General features: G+C 38.5%; 2 protein-coding genes across 2 annotated transcripts; both read right to left on the reverse strand.

Moving 5' to 3' along the window:
* Positions 1-573: 573 nt before the first annotated feature.
* slc22a3 (solute carrier family 22 member 3) lies at positions 574-5059 on the reverse strand. Its single transcript, XM_074661731.1, has 10 exons — positions 4319-5059; positions 3789-4158; positions 2499-2667; positions 2283-2400; positions 2077-2180; positions 1748-1962; positions 1487-1595; positions 1214-1326; positions 1007-1106; positions 574-616 (listed from the first exon to the last, which is right to left on the reverse strand). Exons 1-10 carry the CDS (start codon positions 4715-4717, stop codon positions 574-576), a joined length of 1740 nt encoding a protein of 579 aa, XP_074517832.1. The 5' UTR covers positions 4718-5059.
* A 1379-nt stretch (positions 5060-6438) lies between these two features.
* On the reverse strand, positions 6439-10805 carry LOC141783420 (uncharacterized). The gene is made up of 9 exons (XM_074660713.1): positions 10369-10805; positions 10087-10180; positions 9896-9949; positions 9216-9261; positions 8989-9116; positions 8754-8868; positions 8210-8332; positions 7987-8124; positions 6439-6943 (listed from the first exon to the last, which is right to left on the reverse strand). The coding sequence occupies exons 1-9, from the start codon at positions 10466-10468 to the stop codon at positions 6836-6838; spliced, it is 906 nt and encodes a 301-aa protein (XP_074516814.1). The 5' UTR covers positions 10469-10805; the 3' UTR covers positions 6439-6835.
* Positions 10806-11126: the final 321 nt, after the last annotated feature.

Here is an 11126-nt window from a genome sequence, read left to right on the forward strand (position 1 = left end):
CTCTCTGGGACTACTGAGTTATATGACCATTTGAATTTAACAGGCTGCTGTAGTGCCGCCTACTATAGAGAACATCCTTCCAAAGTTTACTGGGTTGTTCCAAGTTGATATGTGCATGTCATTTAAGTTTTGGAAACAAGTGCATGGTGTGTTGTAGTAGTTGATGTCAGATAAGATGAGGGCTGTCCCGAATACCATTTTTTGGGCTTCGAACAGTGATACCCGTCTGAGAATGTGTGGAATTATTCCTTATTTCATGGGCTATTTTGGGATTTATACATTATTATTACATACAAAAATCTTGCTCAATACTCTTGGACGTCTCTGCCACTGAAGACTTTTAAAAAATAAAGCTGGCTAAAAATGAGAAACTTCTGTAACTGAATGTTTTGTACACTTCTCTCTGCTAATGATAGTGATCCATAGGATCAGCTTGGGACATCTCTACTTGTTAGTAGGATCGGTACATTGTTGGTTTTAATCTTTTCATGGGATTTGTTGATTTATTAGAAAATATGTAGAAAATAATACTACTAATAATAATAACAGTCCAGGTGGTCTTCAAGGCTTCAATCATAAAATAAAGCCCTCTGCTTCCTTTGACTTGTCTTTCCCCCTGTCAGAAAACACAAATACACAAGAAAAACACATTAAGGATTAAAGCATGAACCTGTCTAATGCATCTGCCTAATTGTAAATCTAGATTTACAAGCAGATTCACAGTTTGTCACCTATTCTTGTACCTTTCCTGCCATCTTACCCGCTCTAGACACCTTCTTCCTTCATCCTTTATAGATGTTTTACAAACAAAATCTTAAAGATTTACAAATAATTTTTGTAATCTCTAACAAATACAGATTGTAGTATATCAAATTTTATAATGTGTTTAACAATACACTGGTAATAAACACTTTACTAATGTAATCATAATGATATTTTTTCAGCTATGATACAATATATAATTTATAAACCAATATATCTAATACTGTAATTTTAATTTTTTTACCTTCCCAGATTCTCCACATCCTCGATGGTCTCTGGCAGGGCGACTCCGCTCATCTCAGGCAACCTCGTCACCAATATGCTGTACAGCACCGACATCACACCTGGAACAAACGTAAGTCACTTTTTACTATGAGACGGAAAAAGATATCTTAAATTGCTACGTTTGAATTTCCCTATGTATCGTAGGTCTAGGAAGACTGAAATTTACCGTAAAGTAAAAGAGGCAGCTCCTGCCAGATACTGGCCAGTCTGTACAGCAGAAATGGGGCCACAATTGCTCCGAAGTCACTGGCTGATGAGCACACCGACACACCCAAATTTCTGTGAGAAATTAAAAAGCAAAGTGGAAGTTGTATGTTTTGGCCGTGCAGAAAGACCTGATTATAACGAGTTGTGTGAATTTGTTTTGAATTCTGTACTTGGTAGTCTGATGTTCACATAAAAAACAAGTTATATCTAACAAAACTCATTGGATTCGCACCTCAGAGGTGTCGGATACATCTCTGCGTTTGCAAAGTTCACGGTCTCAATTCCAATGGCGACAGCAAGCCTCCCGATGATCGCAATCGACTTTTTCAACACGGCAAAATCTGTAGGGACGACGGACAAGAGAAAACGCAGGATGGAAATGGGATCCAAGTATGAAGCAACCAGGAACTTTTTACCTATCATTGTTAAGAAATCATCACAATCCATTTAAAATGTTTCACCTGATGCCACATGCACCGTCAGCTATACGTACCAGAGGAGACGAAGGGGACTACGAGGCAGGCGATGCCACCGGTGAAGTTGGTGATGGCCATGAGGGAGCGTCGACCGACTCTGTCGACCAGCAGGTAGAAGATGAGGCCGGTGGGAAGTTCCACCGCAGCAGAAATAAAGAAATCCAAGTAGAGGTTGTTGCCTGTGATCCCCAGCCGCAAGACCAGGCCTTGAAACACAACGGTACTCGTAAACCTGGATGAGAGGAATACCGAGTAAAATGTATTTTTTAAATTACTAACACATCCTCCAGGAATGTGGTATTTTATAGTATCATGTAGAAGGAAGAGACTTATCAAACAGACTTACCAGGCATAAGTTAAAATGAGTGTGTTTTTTCTTATGGTTGGTGTCCTGAACAAATCCATTACTGATACAGGATTCACTTCTTTCTTTTCCTCCAAAAGAATTATCTGAAAAATATTGTATTGAACGGTTAATGAAATTTCCATATTTACATTTGCATTGACAAAAGCAAAGGTGAACAAAGATGTACGCAGGATATAATGTCATACCTCTGGAAGATTATGGGGTAAAGATCTCCCGTTGCATTTTGCAATGTCCGCGGCAACTCTCATGGCCTCTGTCGTTCTTTTTTGTGAGAACAGCCAACGTGGAGATTCAGGAACAAGCCTTTTAAAAACCAACACACGTCTGTTGGTTTCAATATCAACATCAGAGCTACCCGCGTATAAATAAAACTGGCATATATGAGGAAAATGTATGTATACCAGACGTAAAAGATAAACAGGATGCAGGGCAGACTCATGATCAGCTGCAGAGTCCTCCAGGAGGACAGGAAGTAAGCCAGACCTGGCAGCATGACCATGCCGATGGAGTAGAAAGTCCGATTCACCATGGACACAAATTTTCTGTTGTTTGATCCAAAGAACTCTATCACTATAGCAAAAAAAGATGATATGTTTTAGCAGATAGACTAACCTCCTTCACATGTATTTGTCAAAACACAGATGAATGACAGACGCTGGTTATAAAATATTAGTATCAGGCATTAACTTACATTAATAGATAGAATAACATATGTGACCCTGCAGTTGTCCTAATATATATATATATATATATATATTAGGGCTGTCAAAGTTAACGCGATATTAACGCATTAACGCAAATTCATTTTAACGCTACTAATTTCTCTAACGCATTAAAGCAACATGCAATTTTTAGGTTGTAGCCGGTTCAATTTAAAGCTAGATACTGGCATCACATGAAACTAAAAAACCTAAGGAATCCATTGATGCATCCATGTTGTACCAGCTTGTCGGGAAGGAGGCTAAATAACGCTCCACACTTATGCTAAATTTTGGCGAGGAAAAATTGTCATTTTCAAAGGGGTCCCTTGACCTCTGACCTCAAGATATGTGAATGTAAATGGGTTCTATGGGTACCCACGAGTCTCCCCTTTACAGACATACCCACTTTATGATAATCACATGCAGTTTGGGGCAAGTCATAGTCAAGTCAGCACACTGACATACTGACAGCTGTTGTTGCCTGTTGGGCTGCAGTTTGCCATGTTATGATGTGAGCATATTTTTTATGCTAAATGCAGTACCTGTGAGGGTTTCTGGACAATATTTGTCATTGTTTTGTGTTGTTAATTGATTTCCGATAATAAATATATACATACATTTGCATAAAGCAGCATATTTACCCACTCCCATGTTGATAAGAGTATTAAATACTTGACAAATCTCCCTTTAAGGTACATTTTGAACAGATAAAAAATGTGTGATTATTTTGCGATTAATCGTGATTAACTATTGACCAACATGCGATTAATCAATTAAAATATTTAATTGTGACTAATCGCATGATAGTCCATAGTGAATTGCAGCTAGCTTTAAAACTGAGCCCGCTACAACCTAAAAATCGCCAGTTGCGTTAATGCATTAAAGAAATTAGTGGGGTTAAAACGAATTTGAACTATCATCACATTAACTTTGACAGCCCTAATACATTTGCATTTAAAGCATTTTTAGTTTTCCAGTTTCTCAACATACCAAGTACATAGATGGCCACCCATGCTCCCTTTCCGCAAAACCCTTGCAGAAATCGAAAGGCGAGCAGCAGCGGGTACCACGGCGACAGCATTACCCCGATACCTGAGATACCAAGGCCAACCATCGATACAATGAAGCATGGCTTTCTACCAAACCTGTGAAAACACCAAGTAGTATTATTATTATTTGAAAAAATTAAAAACTCAAATGCTGGCATGTGGAAATTGTGAGGGGGAACAGTTGCAACTGAACAGTGCATAACAAACCTGTCGGCGATGTAGCCAGTGACAAAAGCTCCAATAAAATACCCACATGCCAGGAAAACTTGATTCAGATCAGCGAGCCAGGATTTCTCACAGACCAACGAGAACTAAGAGGAAAGAAATGTTGCAGAAATTTCATCAAAAACGAAATCTAATCTTAATTCATAAAAATAGTAAAAGTATTGACAATATAAGATGATGGTGCAGCCTCTTATTTCATATTTCTAACACTGTTTATGTTAGTAAGTATAAAGGATATATATCTACCTCAGAAACAATAGTGCTGTGGCTTTTATCAAACTCCCATCTGCCATCACAAGGCGCCAACTCGGTTGCATTAAGAGTCAGCGGCCAGTCAAGTTCGCTGCATTTGTTTTGCATTTTGCTCCAGTCCACTGCAAACCTCATGCAGCGGCTGTAGGATCCTGACTGTTCAGAGTGGGGAGCCGTGACTTCCCGCACCTCGACTTCTGTCCAGCCACATTCCTCCCGGAGGAGCTCAGATCCAGGACTCCGACACCAGTGATCCGGAGTGTGCCCTAAGAAAACAACCCCGACAAGCACAAAAGCAAAAAGTACCAACGGAAATGAACCAAGTGTAACAATCTTCTTCTGGAAAGGCCCAAAGTCTCCTATGTGCTCGATGAGGTTGTCTACATTTGCCATCTCTGCTGATTATCTGATTATCTGAAATAAGATGCTGGGTCTGTTAAAGCAGCTGCACTGAGGATGTCCAAGAAGTGACGCATCTTTAAAGAGACGAGCGGGGCACGAGTGATGATCAAAGTCCTTCTTTCTGTCTCACTTCTTGAGTTTACTGATCATCTTTTCAAGGAACTGAGAAAGTTTATTATGACAACCTGTGCCTGGGACTTATTGACCCTGTTAACACAACTCCAGGGGCCCCTTTACTGCCTTTATCTCCCCTTGACCCCGATTCCTATCAGGGACAGAAATTCACTTTCTCTTCAGAGGGCAGTTTTGCCCCTTACTTGGATCTTTTCCTATATTTTTTTCCTATATATATTTTAAACTAATGCACCTTACAAAAACTCATTTAGTATTAGCTTTTTCTTTCCTTCTTATGAATGGTAATGTTGATGGTTTGGTCAGTCGGTCAGTCCGCCACTTTGGTCCAGACTGAAATATCTCTATAACTATTGGATGGATTGCCATGAAAGTTTGTACAGACATCCATGATACCCAGAGGATGAATCCTAGTGACTTTGTGAACCCCTGACTTTATCCCTAGCGCCATCGGAAGGTTGTCACTTTTGTTTTTTTAGTGAAATAGCTTGACAACTATTTGATGAATTGTCATGACATTTGGTACAGACATTCATGTTCTCCTCAGGATCAATTGTAATAACTTTGATGATCCTGACTTTTCCTGTCGCTCCTTCATCAGTTCATTTGAATTGGTCCAGCACTTTGGTTTATGTCCAAATACCTGCAAAACTAGTGACATTTTCATCATCCTCAGTTGTACTTTGTGTTAAGTGCTAATTAGCAGTTTGCACTGTGCCAGACTGCATTTAAAAAAATAACTTTTTAAATTCTACATTGCTTGTCAGCAACCGGTTATAAAGTAACTTAGGAGGCAATTGTCGTTGTTTGCTCTGATAAATTTGGCATGCAGTTAACACACCAGTCATAATTTAGTTTTAATGAAAACTCAACTCCTGGCATTTTATTCCTGGTGTTCTTCACCACTGTTTATAAGGAAGGACATAACCGGATGTAACAGGCCAACCATTAAAAGTGACGTATTTTCCTGTTAAATAAGTGCTGCTGATTGGAAAAGTAACTGATAAGTATATAGGAAAATTTAAAAAAAGTGTTAAATTCGAGAACAGAGTGGTGTAATTGTGTCTGGCCCATCCGTCAACCAAGGTGAAACACAGACATGTACACTCCCAGCAGTCACAATGTAACATAACGTAAACATTAACCAAAAATGCAACTTTTCCCATGATATAACTGGTTATACAACCTTTCTGTTATGTGGCTTGTTTGGTGTATGTGTCAGTGCATGTGCACCCATACACAGAATATAGATTAGATATATTTGATGGTTTCTTTAGTCTTCTACAATTGTAAGCTGAATATCTTTGGGTTTTAGACTGTTGGTCGGACAAAATAACATTTACTTTGGACTTACTTATAGACAGAACAGATTGATTGATTAATCAAGATAACAGTTTGCAGATAATTTGATGATGAAAATAACTGTTAATTGCAGACCTATATTAGTGCAGTCTTTGTGTCCACTGCAATATTCATTTTGTCACATTAATGTGTGCTGTCGGGATTAAGATGAAAAGATCACGGTGGACAAAATAATAGGAACACCTGCAAAGATAATTCAGTACAACAGCAGCACAAACTACAGTCTCGATACCTTTATGAGCTATACAAAGATTTTTTGCTGGGTTTTTCCATTAGATCACATTAAATTGTTGGGCGTTCCTGTTATTTTGTCCTCCCCTTTTATATGTGGCAGTGAAAGGTAGAACATAAGAGGACGCTTGATGCTTATATTTTATACCACACAGGTCTATGTTCATGTTTTTAATTTGATTTTTATTACAAAGTGAGCTTGGTTAACATAGTTACATTTCATAGGATGTATTCATCATATCATATATTTGTTATCAACAAGTTAAAACCTTTTAATATGCCACAATATTTATCCGTTTACAGCTTAGCCTATAGCAATCACTCTTATTCTAATCTGGTACAAGAAGTTCATCAGCTGAAAACCTGTGTGGTGCATGAAGGAGTTCACTGTGCAGATAAAATGTCCTCCGCTGAGGGTCTGTCTATGGGACTCTGACAGCAGTGAGAGAACAGCACCCTCCCATGTTCGTCCAAAAGAAAGTCTCCTCCCAGCTGAAAAATACAGAGGAAACAAAATCAACAAAGAGCTATATATAAACTAAGGGACTGTCATTCGATTAAAATATTGAATCGCAATTAATCCCATGATTGTCTATAGTTAATCACGATTAATTGCAAATCTTTTATCAGTTCAAAATGTACCTTAAAGGGAGATTTGTCAAGTATTAAATACTCTTATCAACATGGGAGTGGGCAAATATGCTGCTTTATGCAAACGTATGTATATATTTATTATTGGAAATCAATTAATAACACAAAACAATGACAACTATTGTCCAGAAACCCTCATAGATACTGCATTTAACATAGAAAATATGCTCAAATGGCAAACTACAGCCCAACAGGCCACGACAGCTGTCAGTGTGTCAGTGTGCTGACTTGACTATGACTTGCCCCAAACTGCATGTGATGATCATAAAGTGGGCATGTCTGTAAAGGGGACACTCGTGGGTACCCATAGAATCCATTTACATTCACATATCTTGAGGTCAGAGGTTAAGGGACCCCTTTGAAAATGGCCATGGCAGTTTTTCCTCGCCAAAATTTAGTTCAAGTTTGGAGCGTTATTTAGCCTCCTTCGCAACAAGCTAGTATGACATAGTTGCCACCAATGGATTCCTTAGGCTTTTTTAGTTTCATATGATGCCAGTATCATCACTCTAAACTGAATCCGTTACGACCTAAATATCGCAAATTGCGTTAAGGAAATTAGTGGCGTTATTAGCGCGTTAACTTTGACAGCTCTAAAATAAACTTTAATAAACTTTCTGTGGAGATGTTAAAACTAAAATGGTCATGGGAGAAAATATGTTTAACACTGAACAAAGAAAAGCGTTTCCTTTTATGCTTCACGTCCACATATTTACACACATGTAAACATGCTCTGCCCATTTTTATTGTATTTTCATTGGTTAAATGAGAAGTTTCACTGGAGAATAAAGGACTTTAGATGCCTTGCACGAGGAAACATCAAGTTCTGCTGCTGCCGCCTCAAATGTCTTTGTTTGTACTTGAAGCTGCGAGCGTTATTTTACCTGAAACATGTCGTCTTGAATCGATGGAAGCCCTCTTGGAAACTCCATGTTGTCCACCACGTATTCAGCATAGAGCAGCATGTTACTGAAGTTCAGTACTTTCTTCAGAGACGCTCCCAGGCCGAACGCAGCGTACATCTGCAGCACCCAACAGAGTTAACCGCTAGCTTATCATCATGAAATGTGTATTCTGTATTATCGTGGCGTGGCGTTGACCTCTGACCTTTCTCTCAGGGTCCAACAGCATGTCGAACTGACAGCTAGTCTGCTGCAGCCAGTGTGAAGCTCCCTCCTGACAGCCAAATGAAACCACCACCACTTCAATTGAGTGTGCATCAAAGGACCTCTGAAAAAGAATGTCGTATACAGAGACAAAGTTAAATGTTATATATGACAGATTGTAGATACATACACCTTAAATGGTCATACCTGGGAGAGAACATACAAGATTTTAAAGGAGAATTACATCCAGAGGCAGCTGGATGTAATTCAGTTGAAAGCTTATTTTATAGATTGAGGTGGCGTCTGACTGTAGTTAACCTGCGGATTAATTAACAAGCTTTTTGGCAGGAACAGGACTGGACGCTTTCCAGTTTTTGCTCTCTGATTATAAGAAATACATAACAGAACATGCTTCACTGACAGAGACATTACATTTCCTTAAAAATCTATCTCATGATACTGAATTTTGCAGTTGGCTTTTGTTTGAACAGGTGAAAAACAAAAGTACTGTAGTAAACGTGAACTTTCCAGAACCTCGTGTTTACCTGATTCTTCTCCAGATCTTTAAGGTGGAGACGGCAGAGTAGACAGGAGAACTGACGGATTAACACCAGCAGGATCTTTTTACCTTTCCCAAGATATTTCTCTAATATTAGTGTTCTGCAAAACACACAGAAAACACTTAAACGCACCGCAAGCCACACCAACACAAAGGGGTTTGGCAGATGATGTCATTTATAACAGTGTTTAGTTTAATTACAATCAATGAATCAAACTTACTCTCCTGTTCTGGCATCGATGAGAGATGTATCTGGTGAAATACATTTTGACTGATAGTCCCTGTCCAGTATTTCAGCACTCAGTTGTAACTCATCATCCAGACTCTGCAGAAAGGCATCCCACTGCAGCTGTGTTACATCCGCCACAGTCGGTAAAAAACGATTCCCGAAAAAATCAGTTCCCTGATGAGAATATTTTTGAAAGTATTTGTTATGTCTGTTACTCACTTCTAGTTGCTGAAAGTCCTGCACGGCGTCCTGTAAAGCAGCACAGCTGGAGGAGTCACACAACAAACGTTTTTACTGTTGTTTCAGTTTATAGGGACTGTAAGTTATATTATGAATGAATGGACAGGGATTTTTATTGTTGCACAATCAGCAGATTTTTACTACGTCAGGGTGTCGGTTACAGCAGGTTTGATGGCCTCTCTATGAGTCTAAATCTGCTCTATATAGAGTAAAATATAACAAAATATATTTAAAAGACATCAAAATAAAAGTTTAAGCTGTGTATTTTGATGACTAAGTGATTTCCTCACTTGTGCCAAGAAATTTTGTTTGGAAATTTAGTGAACAGATGCTCAGAGATGAAGGGACTTTCTTCATTAAGAAGAAAATATATATTTTTGTTCCTACTCAGGCTGCAATCAATAATTATTTTCATTATTGATTATTCTGCTGATTGTTTTTTTCAATTAATTGATGAATCATTTGCTCTACGTAATGCCAGAAAGTGCCAGAAAACAAAATTATTTATTTATTATCACATAAAACAACAGCAAATGATCCCAATTAAGAAGTTGGAACTAGGGGACATTTGGTATTTCTGCTTGAAACGTGATTTGGAAAAAAATTGACCATCAAAATAGTTGCAGAATCATTTTCTGTAATCGATTAACTGCTCTTACTGAGTGTTTTTTCTCCAGAGGTCCTCTGCATCATTTTTCCTTTTAACAGACAAACTGTGAAATTAGAAAAAAATAGAAGTAAACAACTCATCTCTGAATCTGTGCTGCTCTAGTGAAGCTCTATTTACTTTTTATTTTAATAGAAATGGTATTTTATAGGCTGTTCATAAACAGAGTGTACGGCTCATAACCTTCTGTACAAAGCTGCAGCAGCTTCAATCAGACCGAGCAGTGACTGTTTTTGCTCTATGCGGATTTTCTGCCTGATGAATTCCTGGAAAGAGCCTGTGTGAGATAAAGTAAATGAAGTTAATGTTTGTTTGGGTTCATTCTTTACATCTAATGATTGGCAGGCCTCCTGCTTTCCCCCCCACACTCATGGTGCGACCGTAAATCGCCTGCCAACTGCAGAACACGCTGTCTGCACGTCTATTTTTATGTGCACTTGTCCGTCCACACAAAATGCTGCCTACCTTCCCTGCTCTCCTTCTCGGCGATGTCCAGCAGAGCTTTTCCTTTTTCAACAAAAGCCGTGAGAGCTTTCACTGCGGTCGCGTCTGCTCTTTCAGACATTTTCTTTGTTTGTTTTGTAATAGTTTCATAAGATATGCAGCTTCTTATCAGAGTGAAACAATCTCTGCTTTCTCTCGAAGTCCACTCTGGCTAAATGAGACAACAAACGATTTTCTGTTTGAGCTCATTTTAAAGGGCCACTCCACTGATTTTACACGTGAAGATCAGTTTAATAGTACTAGTACTGCTTGTGAGAATGGTTATATAATGTCTTCTGTGGCTCTGGAAGGAGCTTTGTCAGGTCTAAGAAAGTTACTCAGGTGACAACACATTTATTCAAGTTTGAAAACCAGGAATAGTCTAACAAAAAGAAGCTATTGGATGTATTATGGGAAATGTAGGAATATAGGATCCAGTCTGTTTGCTTCAATTTTGACCTCTTTGTTTTAATCTTCTGCCTGTGAGTCCCCCATCTTTTTGCAAATGCAATATTAAATTGCTAAAGTGCCCCTAAATGTCTTCTAGCTTGTTTTAGCTTCACAAATTGTGAAAATGGCAGAGGTGTTTTCACTTATGTTGCGGGTAAAATAACTCCAACCTCAACCAGAATTGTGAATAAAGGTGCAAAGTTTCCCCATATTCTCTATTCACTATTTTCTTTAAAGATATTCTCAATGTTATTTAACATAGAAACATGGGATTCTTGTGAATCATGTCC

Source organism: Sebastes fasciatus, chromosome 15 (genome assembly GCF_043250625.1).
Source record: "Sebastes fasciatus isolate fSebFas1 chromosome 15, fSebFas1.pri, whole genome shotgun sequence".
Taxonomy (NCBI): Eukaryota; Metazoa; Chordata; class Actinopteri; order Perciformes; family Sebastidae; genus Sebastes; species Sebastes fasciatus.

What these genes read in the sequence shown, in the direction of transcription:
- slc22a3 (XM_074661731.1), bottom strand. Translation starts at nt 4,717, where the DNA reads ATGGCAAATGTAGACAACCTCATCGAGCACATAGGAGACTTTGGGCCT. An exon ending in ATGTATCCGACACCTCTGAG is followed by an intron (nt 1,327 to 1,486) that starts GTGCGAATCCAA and finishes AATTTCTCACAG; the next exon opens with AAATTTGGGTGTGTCGGTGT. An exon ending in GCTGCCTCTTTTACTTTACG is followed by an intron (nt 1,107 to 1,213) that starts GTAAATTTCAGT and finishes CGTTTGTTCCAG; the next exon opens with GTGTGATGTCGGTGCTGTAC.
- LOC141783420 (XM_074660713.1), bottom strand. Translation starts at nt 10,468, where the DNA reads ATGTCTGAAAGAGCAGACGCGACCGCAGTGAAAGCTCTCACGGCTTTT. An exon ending in CTCTGGAGAAAAAACACTCA is followed by an intron (nt 9,262 to 9,895) that starts GTAAGAGCAGTT and finishes TGACTCCTCCAG; the next exon opens with CTGTGCTGCTTTACAGGACG. An exon ending in ATCGATGCCAGAACAGGAGA is followed by an intron (nt 8,869 to 8,988) that starts GTAAGTTTGATT and finishes TGTGTTTTGCAG; the next exon opens with AACACTAATATTAGAGAAAT.